Source organism: Nasonia vitripennis, chromosome 2, assembly GCF_009193385.2.
Source record: "Nasonia vitripennis strain AsymCx chromosome 2, Nvit_psr_1.1, whole genome shotgun sequence".
NCBI lineage: Eukaryota > Metazoa > Arthropoda > Insecta > Hymenoptera > Pteromalidae > Nasonia > Nasonia vitripennis.
In genome coordinates, this window is record NC_045758.1 from 13,389,365 (window position 1) to 13,402,875 (window position 13,511).

General features: G+C 51.4%; 1 protein-coding gene across 15 annotated transcripts in view; it reads left to right on the forward strand.

The window, feature by feature from the left end:
* Window positions 1-13,511, forward strand: part of LOC100122125 (afadin) — a 73,278-nt gene that overhangs the window by 52,209 nt on the left and 7,558 nt on the right. For 8 of the 15 annotated variants that reach the window (XR_004226574.1, XR_004226575.1, XR_004226576.1 and 5 more), the window contains 11 exons: window positions 1,460-1,854; window positions 3,351-3,469; window positions 4,431-4,703; window positions 5,601-5,895; window positions 7,841-8,497; window positions 8,640-8,885; window positions 8,975-9,115; window positions 9,239-9,304; window positions 9,377-9,450; window positions 9,546-9,664; window positions 10,068-12,596. Coding sequence is in view for 12 of the 15 variants with exons in the window: in XM_031922543.2 (XP_031778403.1) it covers window positions 1,460-1,854; window positions 3,351-3,469; window positions 4,431-4,703; window positions 5,601-5,895; window positions 7,841-8,497; window positions 8,640-8,885; window positions 8,975-9,115; window positions 9,239-9,304; window positions 9,377-9,450; window positions 9,546-9,664; window positions 10,068-12,596 (4,914 nt within the window). In the remaining 3 variants the exon portion in view is untranslated. The remainder of the gene's footprint in view (window positions 1-1,459; window positions 1,855-3,350; window positions 3,470-4,430; window positions 4,704-5,600; window positions 5,896-7,840; window positions 8,498-8,639; window positions 8,886-8,974; window positions 9,116-9,238; window positions 9,305-9,376; window positions 9,451-9,545; window positions 9,665-10,067; window positions 12,597-13,511) is intronic. The other 7 variants (XM_031922544.1, XM_032597693.1, XM_032597692.1 and 4 more) reach the window with 3 other exon arrangements.

Here is a 13,511-nt window from a genome sequence, read left to right on the forward strand (position 1 = left end):
CAGTGAGAGAGAGAGAGAGAGAGAGAGCCCTTTACGAACGCGGGTGCATCTCTCTCTCTCTCTCTCTCTCTCTCTCTCTCTCTCTCTCTCACTCGACTGCAGTGCTATCGCGATGCCGGTCTCTCCGGCTGTGTTTTTAGCCCGCGTATACACCCAGCCAACGCGAGCGAAAAAGTGTGGGTGAGAGCGAGCGCCGTCGTCGTCTGCTACACACCCGAGACGGCGACGCTACTCTTCTTCTTCTCCTTCCTCCTCGTTGCCGCGGAGTATCGCGTCGTCCGGCCGAGAGTACGTACGTATGGACGCGCGGCTTGTTTTTCGTCGGACTAGCTCACCTATATATCGTACGCTTACACCGCCGCGTCGTGTAATTAGAGGCGCTAACGCGGGGGAGTAGCGAGTGAAAAGTTAGCGGTGAAAAAGTTGATTAAACTTTCGGAAAATTACACGTCGCTCTGCGCGCGAATGGATAATAATTATACAGAGTGCGTTGCTCGTGTCTGTGTGTTGGTGCAATGGGTAGGTGACACGCGGCGAAATTAAAAACTTTCTTTACGATCCTCGTCCGACTTTCCAGTCTACTTACAAATCCCGCCTCCGATGCTCATCAACATAGCCCAATAATAGTGAGGAAGACGAGGAAGCGCGCGTACAGAGCGTGTGTACACGCTTGGCCGAGGCTCGGACCGGAACTTTCTTTTTTTCCGCCGCGATCGCTGCGCACACTTATACTCTCGGAGCCGCGGCTCGGTTTTCTAATTTTCACCAAAGTGCGCTGATGCTATTCTCCGAGCATAAGTTTACTTGCCGACTCGTGAATTATTCATTCGCTTCGCCCTAAACTTGATCTTGAAAATCCGCATGGTGTATCGATTATTCCTTCTCTCTCTCTCTCTCTCTCTGTGTGTGTGTGTGTATGCGTGTGCGTTTTACGAGGATATAATAAGCCTGGCGCGTTTTCATCGCGCTAATTGGAAGGTTTTACGAGTCGCTCGGTTTTACGGACTGCGTAAAACCGCGACGCTGCAATTTGAATAATTTTTTTCTCCTCCTTGTTTATACAGAGAGAAGCGCAGAACGGCGAAACAAAGCGCCGGGCAATAAAGTGTATACACAGTGTGCGTATAGACCCGGGAAAAAGTTTCGAATAAAGTTGTACTCGAGGCAGTGCGGCGCCGGTCGATCTCAAAACTTACTGCCGCCTCTGTTTTGGCCCAACTTCCTTCCTCTTGTACACAATTTTTCTCCCGCGTGCGAAACTCTCGAAGCGACACGACGTGTCGTATGACGGAGCTTCCTATACTCGCTGCGTTGCGAAAGCATTCGCAACGCTTTAGAAAGAATTTCAATAAATTTTCCGGGAAAGAGAAAAGCGATAGCTAGACAGCCTGAATAATTCACGACACGGACACAACGCTCGTCATATAATTAACGTCTATTTTCTTCCTCGATGTTTCAGGATCCATAATGTTCCACGTGCGTCGAAGGCCGGCGGACTACGTGCCGCGCAAGCGCAAGAAAAAACCGGCTGGCAAGTGGAACGAGCTGGAGCACATCAGGTACGAGGACGAGCGACTACCCTTCCTCCTCGAGCTCAACCCCGACGGCACGGACATCTCCAGCGGCGCCGGTGTGCGCCACCGACTCCAGCCCAACGTCACCGAGGTCGGCAGCGAGAGACCCATCGGGCCCCAAGCCGTACAGGCCCAGACGCTCACGCTCACCGGGCCGACGGTCATGCCGAGACACTGCGTCATCGCCTTCACCGAGAACATCGTCACGCTGACGCCCTGCTCCAGGGACGCCCACACCTACGTGAACAACCAGAGGATACACCAGACCACGATACTGCAGGTTTGACATCAGCTCTTGTAACCGGAGGCGCGTCCTCCCCTTTTCTTACGCGTAAAAGCTAAACTTCGAGCCCGTAAAGTCGGGCTAACTACCCTAGATTCCATCACAACGCTGGAATAATGTGCGTGCTCATAACGCTGGCGTTATACATTATCTCCGGTGCGACACGTGGCTTCTTATACTACCTCAAAAATCCAGCGCATGCTCCTGGAATTCCACTCCACTTGTGTACTCCCACCGACATCACCACCAAGACGCGATCCTTATCCTCGATGCTTTTTTCCCTCCTCCATTATACACTCCTCCTCCTCCACTTCCCTCCCTATGAGAAACTCAAGCTGGAGGCGCGAGTTGAAATAATTAGACCTTCCTCGAGCTCTCGATCGACGTCGGGCTATTCGCGTCGGATTTCAAATTGCACTGCGCGCGCAGAAACCGCGAAACTTGCGCCGCGCCGCGTGAATAATGAGAATACAAGACGTACGTTACAGCGCGCCGGTTTAGTATTTAGCGCGCGCCGCTGCAAGAAATTCGGCGATTAGCGCAACGCACTACTCGCGGCAACAAATTGCGGTGATTAGAGTTCCGAATTATCAGACGCGAGAACTTCGAGCCTCTGCATATATAGGGCGTGTAATGAATGCGAATGCGTAGTTATAGCACACGGCTCGCTCGAAGTTTCCTCCGCGTCGCTAGCTGCAGTACCGTGAATAATCGTCTTTTTGTTTCCTTCCGCTCGCACACACGGCGCACGTGTTACACCTACTTACTCTCTGTGTGGTGTAGTTAACTTTTCCTAGAGAAGCGCGTCGGAGTAGTAGGGGGCGTGTGTTTTATTCTGTCGTCAAAAGCGCGGGGTCGAATTTAAATTCGAATCGAATACGCGGCTCTCGCACGTGAAAAGGGCGAGATTATCGGCTATTAAAAGTTGATTCGAGGCACGCGGGGATAAGCGAGACGAAGGGGGGAAAAAAGCTCGAACGAATTACCAGAGATAAAGCCTGCGCTCTCGCGATTGTCCCTATCTCTCCTGATGCGCGATTTCAATAGCGTCCGCTGCGATCGAGGGAGCGTTCAATTGCTTGTAATTCGAAATGATGCAACTGAATAACATTATCCGCTGAATCAATTAACCGGGCTGATTGCTTGATTTATCGACTTTGAATTTAATTAACTCCAGATCGCACGCCAGGGACGCGTACACGTCGTCGTGCGTATGCGTGTGCGTGGGAGGAGCCGACTGCCGCTTCGTGTAATGAAAAATCAAACGCGCGCGCACCGGCCGTTAATCAGATTTGACCGGCTGTGCTCTCTGCAACCGTGTAAACAACCCGCACGGCGAGTGGATTTTTCGCTGTTTTTTCGCAAAGCCGGGGCGCTTTGACCAGCGCCGATAATTGTATTCCGAAAACATTCAAAAAGCCAGTAGTAGTCGTAGAGCAAAGCTTTCACCCCGAGACGCACTAATCACCGACTTAACCACTGTCTGCTTGCAGAACGGAGCGATCATCAAGTTCGGCCGGATGCACACCTTCCGATTCATCGATCCGGCACCTGAGGAGCGCATCAGGCAGCGACACGACTCGGGTCGCCAGATGGACTACTCTTACGACAGGTAAGGGAAAAAGAAAACACGACACGTCCGACGCTCTGTGTATTCTTATCGATGTGTACGTGTCGTCGTCGTCATTGTCGATGGTTCGTGCGGCGGAGACATTGCTGCTAGCGCATCGAATATACGTCTACGTTTGTATATTATGTGTACATATAGAGAGAAAGTTATGGCTGTGCTTTCCTTTATGGCTGTACATGCGTTTTATAGATACGTTGCTATGCATCTTTATTTGTTATCGCCAGCACTTTGTGTATCCGCGCACGTATACACACGCAGTTTTTTACTTTTATACCTACTACGTCGTGCGTGTCATATTTTATTATTTGAGCAGTAGTATACATATAGGTACACATGTGCTTGATCGATTTTCCTTGTCGAGAGAGATTTTTCAAGTCTAATCTCCGCTGCGATATGGCAATATTAATAGCGCGCTACTAGACTTCTGGCAAATATTAGGCTTTGTAGCGAGCAAAGCAGCAGCAGCAGCGGCGGCGGTAACAGCGACACACAAAGGAGGATATTGACTTCTCGAGCACATTGCAGCTATACACACGGCGTATAGCCAGTCAGCCAGCCGAAAAGGTTCTCGTATACGACATATATACTTAAGTGCTAGCGCTCGCTCGTTGGCTAGAAAAGAGAGAGAGAGAGAGAGAATAAGAGCATGAGAATTTTTTGTGCCTAAGTGGTCCCACTAAAAATGTTTCGAGATTTATTGCTCTCCCTTGAGCGTATGTGCCTGTGTGTCCTTGTTTCTTCTAATTTCGAGAAGCTCGCTATTTTCGTCGCGAGCTTTTACCCTCCGGATAATTGAACTTACGCGTTATAACCTCGAGGAAAATCGATCAACTGCGTCTACCCATACATTTTTATTTCTCCAACCATCTCGCTTACTCGTTTCGTTACATGTTTTTATTTTTCCTTTCTCCCCTTGTCGCACCCTCACCTTACCCCCACGTAGACGTTCGCCAGACAGCAGCAGCCAGCAGGAACTCAGCTCGGAGAAGTACCGACCAGGTTCAGGTATGGGTTCGCAGACGCCTAACGGCGCGACGAGTGCCCTGCAGTCGCCGTCAGGTTCGAATCCACCGAGTCCGACGAAATCCGCGGCTGCCAGTCCCAGGAGCCCGACCCGAGCCAGCCAGGCAGAGCCGACCCACAACTACGAGACGACGTTCGACCTCGATGGCAACGTCGAAACCGCCAGCCTCAGCAGTAGTCGCGACGGTCACAGGTATGCCAGCATGTGATGGATAGTTCGGCACGTATAGAGAGAGATAGAGAGAGAGCGGAAGAGACACAGAAAGAGAGAGAGAGAGAGAGAGAGAGAGAGAAGGGGTTGTTTGATCGCGTTAATTGACGATCGCTGTTCCGAAGGACCGGGGGATTTGTACTCCCGGCCAGCGGGCTTAAAATTGACGCTCTGACGAGAGTCAGTTTGGAATTTAGAAGCGTTAATACCGGCTATGGGGATCGCCGGTCGAATTAAACATTGTTAAAATCCTCCGGTCGAGCGTGTTATTCGCGCCTCTTCTCTCTCTCTCCCCCTCACTGTGATCCGTGTGCACCTCTTGTGTACCTGTACACACGTACGTCAGATTGTCGTTTGCCTTTTTATTTGCCGTACCTCTCGTCTGCTCTAAACACACACGCTCACAAAGAGGAAAGAGGAAAAAAACGAGCGACCGTGCGAGGTCGACCGAATAATTTGCAGGTAAGCAGCGCGCAAAAATACTACCCCGTCCATATCAGCGTTTGTACAGTGTTCCAGAGCCCGATCGATTCGAGCCACATACGCGCCCACTTTTTTTCAACCCTTATATATCCCGTGGGAATAATATCGCGGAATTTGTTCCCCCCTCTGATAATTCGATGCCTACTACGGCACTCTGAATTAACGATCGCGTAGTTCTACGAGGACTCGCGACGATTTGCAGGGCTTATTAAAACTTGAATGAGCGATAATTAGCGGACATGCAGCGAGACAATGGACTGCGCGGCGCATAACAAAGAGCGATAAGGGCCGGAACGAAGGGAAAGTTTCGAGATTTCGAAACACAGCGCAGATGTAAAATGCTTCTTCTACTGCTCCTCTCGACAATGAAATTTTAATCCCATTGTGTAACCGCAGGCTCTCCCAGTACGAGAGACAGCAGCAGCAACAGCAGCCCAGAGGTACGGACCCGATTCTACCGGCTGTCCTCGAGTTCCTCGAGGAAACGGAGGAGACGTTCCTCCACGCAGTTATCACCGACGTGGAGCCGTCGGCGCCACAGTTCAAGCTCGCCCCTACTTACACGCTGTACTTGGCAGCGAGATACAGGGCTAGCACGCACTACAGGCCAGAATTGCAGCCGACTGAAAGGGCGAAAAGACTGACGGTTATGCTGGCGAATGTCGCCACTATGATACAGCGGGTCATTCAGGTAAGCTCGAGGGTTTTGTTTGTAGAATTGATCGAGGTAAAAACGCGCGGGCTATTGTTCGAAAATCTCCGACTATTTTCGTGGAGATTCGTGCTTTGATGGATGGTCTTTTCCAGGCTTTTTTTTAAATTTATAACGTCTCACTCGATTCATCCTTCATTTTCTAGAGGATAAAGTAATATTGACCTTTCGTTTAATTATCGGTTCTCTCCGATGGTAAGAGGATCAATTTTTTTCTCTTTCTCTCTGCTCGCTTCCGAACACCATACTGTCTTATACGTCCTGACGTGATACATTATATTTGAAAACGCGAAGTAATCTCCGGAACGCTTCCGATCCTTTTATAAATCACGATTCGTCCACGTCGTAGCGTTTAGTAAACTCTTCTCTAATAAAAGAAGTCGATCAGTAAAGGTATCGTGAATCGCGTTGTATTAGCGATAAAACGTACGCAGTATAAAAAACGCTGGCCAATAAATCCATTAACCTTTAGCTTGTATCAAATGGATCGGAAAGCTTTATATTCGAAACATTTGCCCCGGGAAATGGCATGTATCATTCGACTTTACGGCTCCTTCTTTCTTTCTCTCGCCCTACCTCTTAAATCCGCGAATCTCGAAAAACCCGCCCTTAATTTCACCTCCCCTTTTCCTAATTCAATTAAGCCCGAACAGTCTCTCTCTCTCTCTCTCTCTCTCTCTCTCTCGTTCCCACAACCGCTAAAATAAACTCATCCAGCTGTACTACCACTACTGCTGCGACTGTACTCTGCGGCGTAGAACTTAATCGCTGGCGTTTAAAACACTCTTAGCCTGATTAGCCAGGCTTCTCGGAGAGAGAGAGAGAGAGAGAGAGAGAGAGAGAGCACGCGACGCGCGTTAGTCTGGAAGACACGGCATTAGCCGCAGCAGTGAGCGCTCGCTTTAACATCAATTTGCACACTGCAGGTGTATACACTCGGGCTTTAACAAGACGACACAGGGCCAAAGGAGCTTCAGTTTATTCAGTCGTCGTCGTCTCCCTCTGTCTGAGAAAACTCGCTCGGCGCTGTAATCCCGGACTCGGATTTAATAATTATATCAGGCCGCGTACACATAAGCCTCCGTGCAGTGCACTAGATACAGCGACACACACATGCACTCTCTCCCTTTAGGAGCCACTTAGTACTCGAGGACCGCGAGCCTTTATAGTCGACTCTCTCTCTCTTTCTCTCTCTCTCTCTCTCTCTCTCTCTCTCTCTCTCTCTCTCTCTCTCTGTCGCCTCGCGCCCTGTGAGCTTTGATGGAGAGAGAGTGCGGAGAGGAGTTAGATCGCGATGCTGACCCGGGGAAAATGCGCTTTGCGCTCTCGGCTGAGAGAGCTGCGAGACAGAGAGAGTGAGGGGAAAAACTGAGCGGAAAGTTCCGAGAGTGCGCGGGGGTGAGACGCCGAGATTATCGGGCTTTAGGCCGCTGCAAAAATAGAGCTTGCGCGAGAGCTTTATATAGATGGCTCGATTGAATTGGTTCGATACTTTTTTGGGAAGCTCGCGCACAGGGGTATTCTTTTATAGCGCGCGCGAGAGAGATCCTCGTTCTTTTATACAGCTCCGTTTGCTCGAATGAAATTTAACTTTTGAGTGCGCGCGTCGCGCGGTTATGTCGTTCCGCAGCGTTGAAGAAACGTAGTTACTTCCTATATAATGGAGAGCGAAAGCTCGCGGAATTGCAACAAAAAACTTTTAATACCCTCACCTGTCAAGAGAGAAAGCCGCGCGCGCTCACCTCCCCCGCATCCGTCCACGGGATCGTCGAACTCGTCGGAAGTAATCAAACTTGTCAATTCCACGCACGTCCTCGAACTCGGGGCTAACAACCACGCCCCCGCCAAGTCTTCCTTCCTTCCCCGCGACGCCCCTCCGCGGCAGATGAAAATAAAAACAAACAACCCTCTTACGTCTCACCAGGAGCGCTACATGGACGCCTCGTCCCTTGCCCTCTGGCTGGCCAACGGCTCGGAGCTGCTGCACATGCTCAAGAGCGACCGACACGTAGGCGCCTTCTCCACCCAAGCTCAGGACATCCTCGCCGACGCCGTGCACACGGCCTTCGACTCACTAGTGCGCTGCGTCTCGCTCGAGCTCGCCCCGGCCATGTCGCAGTTCATGGCCGACGCCGACGAGCCCGCCAAGGAAGCCGGCGTCCTCCAGATCTTCTCCAACAGCATGGCGCTGCTCAGGCGCTGCCGCGTCAACGCCGCCTTGACGATACAGCTGTTCAGCCATCTGTTCCACGCCATCAACGCCACGGCCTTCAACGCCCTCGTCTCCAACAGCAACCTGTGCGTCAGGTGGTTCGGCCGGAGACTCAAGGCGAGGCTCAACGCCCTCGAGACCTGGGCGGAGAGACAGGGACTCGAGCTCGCTAGCCAGTGTCATCTGGCGACAATTATGCAGGCCACGCACTTGCTGCAGGCGCCCAAGTACAATACCGAGGAGCTCGCCGCCCTCAGCGCGACGTGCTTCAAGCTGAACTCGCTGCAGGTGCAGGCGCTGCTGCAAAAGTATCAGCCGGCAGCCGACGAGCCAAGGCTGCCCGCCGAGCTAATCGAGAGCGCCGTTAGGGTAAGTGTGCGATTATTCTTTGAATTCAATTCTATAAAGATTCGAACGCGAACGATGCGACGTAAAAGCAGACAAACAAATGACGCAATAATCTCTTGACGCGAGTGCACTAACGAGAGGTAATAATGAATCGATGAATTAGACGGCGATGAAGGTGGCGGACGGGTTGGCCAAACAGGACGGTCGCGAGATCCGACTCGAAGAAGAGCCAACTCTCAACTTAGCTCTGCTCCTCCCCGATGACGGCTACAGCTGCGAAGTGATCCGGGGAGTGCCTCCGGGTCTGGCCGAGTTCCTGGCGCCGCTCCAACGAGACGGCCTCTGCCGCATGGCCGCGCAGCCCACCTCCAGCGGCTACTGGACTATCTACATGATCGACCACAATAACGTAAGTTCCTCCCTTTTTTCCGTTCGGCTTTTGTTTTTGCTCCAACGTGAGAATGCGAGAGTGACAATGTCGCCTGCGTTTTATTGCAGTTCCGAAGCCCCAGCGCGATGAGCAACAGGTCCGGCGGTTACTCCGGCCACATGGGACAGCCCCAGAGCCAGCCTGAGATACAGATTATTAAGCTTCACAAATCCACCAGTGGCATGGGACTTAGTATAGTCGCTGCTAAGGTAATGCGGGGATTTAACTTTATTATTTATTCACTGTCTGTCTCTTTTTCTTCAGTATTAAAAATGATTGTTCGTTTTTTACTCTCTTTCGTTTGTGTACCAACCCTTTTTACGTGTCTGCAGGGAGCCGGCCAAGACCGACTTGGCATCTACATCAAAAGCGTGGTTGCCGGGGGTGCAGCCGACGCGGTAAGTTTCGAGTAAAGATCCAAGAAGAGTATGCACGAACTCACAAAAACTAATCCAATATTCAAATTTCAGGACGGACGACTGTCGGCCGGAGATCAACTTCTCAAAGTCGACGGACAGAGCTTAGTCGGAATAACCCAGGAGAAGTAAGTCGTTATACAAGCTTCGCTCGAAAGAGCGAGAAAGAGAAGTTCGCTCCTCGAGAAACAGCGCGCGTGCTAAAATCTTTACTGCCTTTCAGAGCTGCCGAGTACTTGGTTCGCACGGGTCCGATAGTGACGCTGGAGGTTGCGAAGCAAGGCGCGATTTACCACGGCCTGGCGACACTGCTGTCGCAACCCTCTCCTATAATGACCAGAGGTAAGTAGTATGTCTGCGCAAGCTTGCGAGAGAGACAGAAAAAAACGAGAGGAAAAGGCGCGCCATATCTCGGGTGAAAGGGATTTTCTCATAAAGGAAGATTTATACTCACTCACTGAGGGAGAGGGAACGGCTTATGGGATATAATTTCTGTGGAAAAGCTTTGATTCCCTATCTGCTTACAGCCTTTATGCTTTACTTAACTTTACGAGGGCTTGTTTCTAATATAAAACTTACAGAGATCGATCGCCGAGAAAAATACCGTCATCCTTGTTTGAAATTATTTCCTATGAAGATACGCAAGAAGTTATTTGTCTCGGCGCACGGGATGTGAAAAAGCTTCGCTTGGGGAAAAATCCATATCATCTACTAATGCTTGAACTAACCCTTATTTTTCATGCAGCCTCTAAGGCACGACCAAAATCGGAACACTTTGATCCCCCAAGAATAGGAGAGATGGCTCCGGGCCAACCGGCCTCTTCCTCGCACTCAATGGGCAATCTCCTGTCGGTGCCCCGGCACTCGGCCGGACAGGTCTACCACGAACAGTACGTCGACAATTGGGATCCACAGCCAGGTGCGAGTATAGCCCGCGTCGGCAACAACATTGCCCCTCAGTACCGCGCGAACGCGAACATGCCCTATCGCAACTACATACCCGCGGCCGCTAACAGCCCCTATCAAGCCTATCAGCAACTTGCGCCTGTTGCAAGGCCCAACACTCTGCTCACCGCTGGTGGCGCGATGATGCGCGGCCACGACGTTGCCGCGGAGGTCTATCCGAATCCGGAGATGCCCTACGAGCCGGCTCAGGCGCGTCTGGGCTACTGGCCGGGCGAGCCGAGTCGACAGCCCGTGTTACCGATTATTCGCGAGCCCACGTGCGAATCGACGTTCCTAACGATTCCGAGCCAGTACACCGAGTGCTATCCCCACGGTTACGCATCCGCGCAGGTGCACGCGAACCCTTCAACCGCGCGACACTTGCCTCCCCCTAAACAGTACCAAGAAGAAGAACCTGCCGCGGCGGCAGCTACGAGCTCAAACTACGGCGCGCAGTACGGTTACTACAGCGACGACAAGACTGAATTAGTGTTCCCGGCGGTGAGGAGCCACTCACAGGACTACCTCGAGGCCGTCGACGACCTGCAGGCGGCGGCCAGAACCAGAACCGCTGTTCACCAAGAGCAGGATTACTATGCCTATCGTAACACGGACCAACCAACTAATACTCAGGAACAGTGCCAGGAGAGCTGTCAGGAAGCTGCGGCGGCGATCGCCGAGCAAGAAGAGTTGGACGAGGAGGACAAGTCCGCGGACAAGGCGTGCTCGACGGAGGATGCCACGCAGTCGAGCACGAGAGACAACTCTGACAGCCCTTCGCTGGATACGGAAGCCACGGTTGTGCCCACGCCGAAGCTGCACACGGTGATGCCCGAGCTGAACCTCGACCTCAGCGGACTGAACAGCAGCGATGTGTCGAGCGACGAGAGCAACGGCGAAAAGTGCTGGAAGTCGCCGGAGGACGTTCGTCTGGGCTGTGGAAGGGTTGCCGCGCTAGCCAAGCATTTCTCGCAACTCGGCGAGGCCGGTCTCATCAAGTTCAAATCGCGAAGATTCGCCGGATCAAGACAGTTCATGTCCGAACCGGACATCGCATCACCCTCGAGCGCCGACACGAAAAGGCGCACGAGAGCCAGTATCGAGAAGTTCAAGTCGGAGACCGAGCTATTGAAGTCGGACAAGAGTGTCGCCACGACGCCTGAAAAGGAGTGGAGTATGATTCTGTTGGATATACAAGCGAAAGGGACACTGGAGTACCAAGAGGAGGCAGAGAACCGCAAACGTGAGAGCAAAGAAGAAGAATCCGAAAAAGAAGAAGAAGAAGTGGAGGAAGACGAGGGAAAAGTGAAAGAAGCCGACGACAAAAGCAGCTCGAAACTCTCTCTTGCCGAGCAGGAGCAGATAATCGAACAGTTGAAAGAATTCGCGAACCTCGACAACGTGGACGCACCTCTTTTTATACCCAGCAAAGAAAACGGCAACAGTCGCAGAGGCAGCGGTTCCGACAAAGAGACGATGACCGACTCGACGGAGGGCAGCATCGAGAACATCCACAAAGTGAAAAAGCAACCCCGCACACTCATAGCCGGTAGCGTAAAGCTCGAGCAATTTCGCAACCATTCCCTGCCGACGATCTTGAGCACCCTCAACGTCTTTCCTCAGCGACGATGCAACGGAAGCTCCGCAACGACCATAGTGGCCAAGGGCAAAGTGAACAGCCTCTCGAAGTACTGGTCTCTGAAGGATCTCGCCTCGAGTGACGAGCTCGACTCGAATCACACGTCGAACGACGACATGCTGGACGACGACGATCGCGAGGACAGCCCCGGCGCCAACAAGTACGTGGTTTTCCCCACCTGCTCGCGCGTCGTGTCAGCTCCCGAAATATCCGACGACTTCGCGAGATACACTCCCGTCACCGGCATCACCATCAAGAGCACGATATCGTTCGGACGGCGACGCAGCGACGAGAGCGCGACGGCCTCTTCCACCAGTTCCTTTCACTCGACGGTGAGGCTGTCCAAGAGCACGAGCGACATATCCAGGGATGCGATCGATGGCTCGATTCCGGGGGACTGCGACGACGACGACGATGACAGGCTGAGCAAGTCCTGGGAGAAGCTTAACCTGACTTGCAACAAGAAGCACAGTAGGTGCTACGCACGAAGGGATAACAGAGGTCACGGCAGACGTGGTAACAGCAAGCTCGTCGTCGTCAGGAAGAAAGCCAAGAGCGACCTCGATGTGTCGGAGAGAAAACCCACGCCGAGGTTCGAGAGAGGCGACTGGGTCTTTCGAGACATATCCCAGTCGATACCCGTAGCAGCGAAGAGGGAAGAGCCGAGGCAACAGCAGCGAACGGAATCGCGTAAGCCGGCGATGATGTTTCTGAGTCTCAGAGCACTGGTCTTCGTTCGTGTAGCGCACGATTGTATTGATGGAGCCTGGTTCAGTTTCTTGTTGTTCGTTATTTACGTTACTTAGTTATCTGACACGATTATGATTTCTTTTCGTTGCGTCTCAAAAGTTTGACTTGTTGTTAGAGAGGTTTATACCACGGTTTCGATCGTCCGAATGTGAAGAGTTTGCAACGTTAGTATTAATGTCTCTAGTTGTATCGCCCTTTGGCCGACGTGATACGTACAGTCCGTATAAGCGAAGGTTTTTTTTATGCTGTTGTTCGACTGCACAGTTTACGACGCTGCATCGGTCAGCTGTTTTATTTTTAGATGCAATTATGCGCGTGCGGATGTTTGAAAGAGAAAGTGCGTTTTATGCGGCATTGTACGTTTTACGTCGGCCTTTAATATCTTTCAGCTCTACATGTAATCACGTTCATTAACTTTTTTTTTAAACGCTCATAACTTGGTGAATGTTAATACAATGCCTCTATACATTACATCCATCTCTGCTTTATTTCATAAGGAAATATTGCGTTCGAGCGTGGAGCTGCGCTCGCATAAAGCATCGGATGTTTCATTAACGCTTAATACTTATATTTTATACGACAGAGCAGCTCGACGTCCGAAACACAATCGCTGTACCATGCGTGCATACATACCTAGACTGTAAGATACGCCCAAAACTCATTAACGCAAGTACGTTAGTCAAGGCACGTTCGCATGTTTATACGGAGACCTTCGTCGGTCTCCCCCGCATTTATATACACGTACTTACATTTATCTATCTATTTATCCGTATGCGTATACATATATCTGCCAATTCGCACGAGCATGTGACAATTAGATGTTTAATGTTGTGCATTTGTTCTTGTGCATCTTGT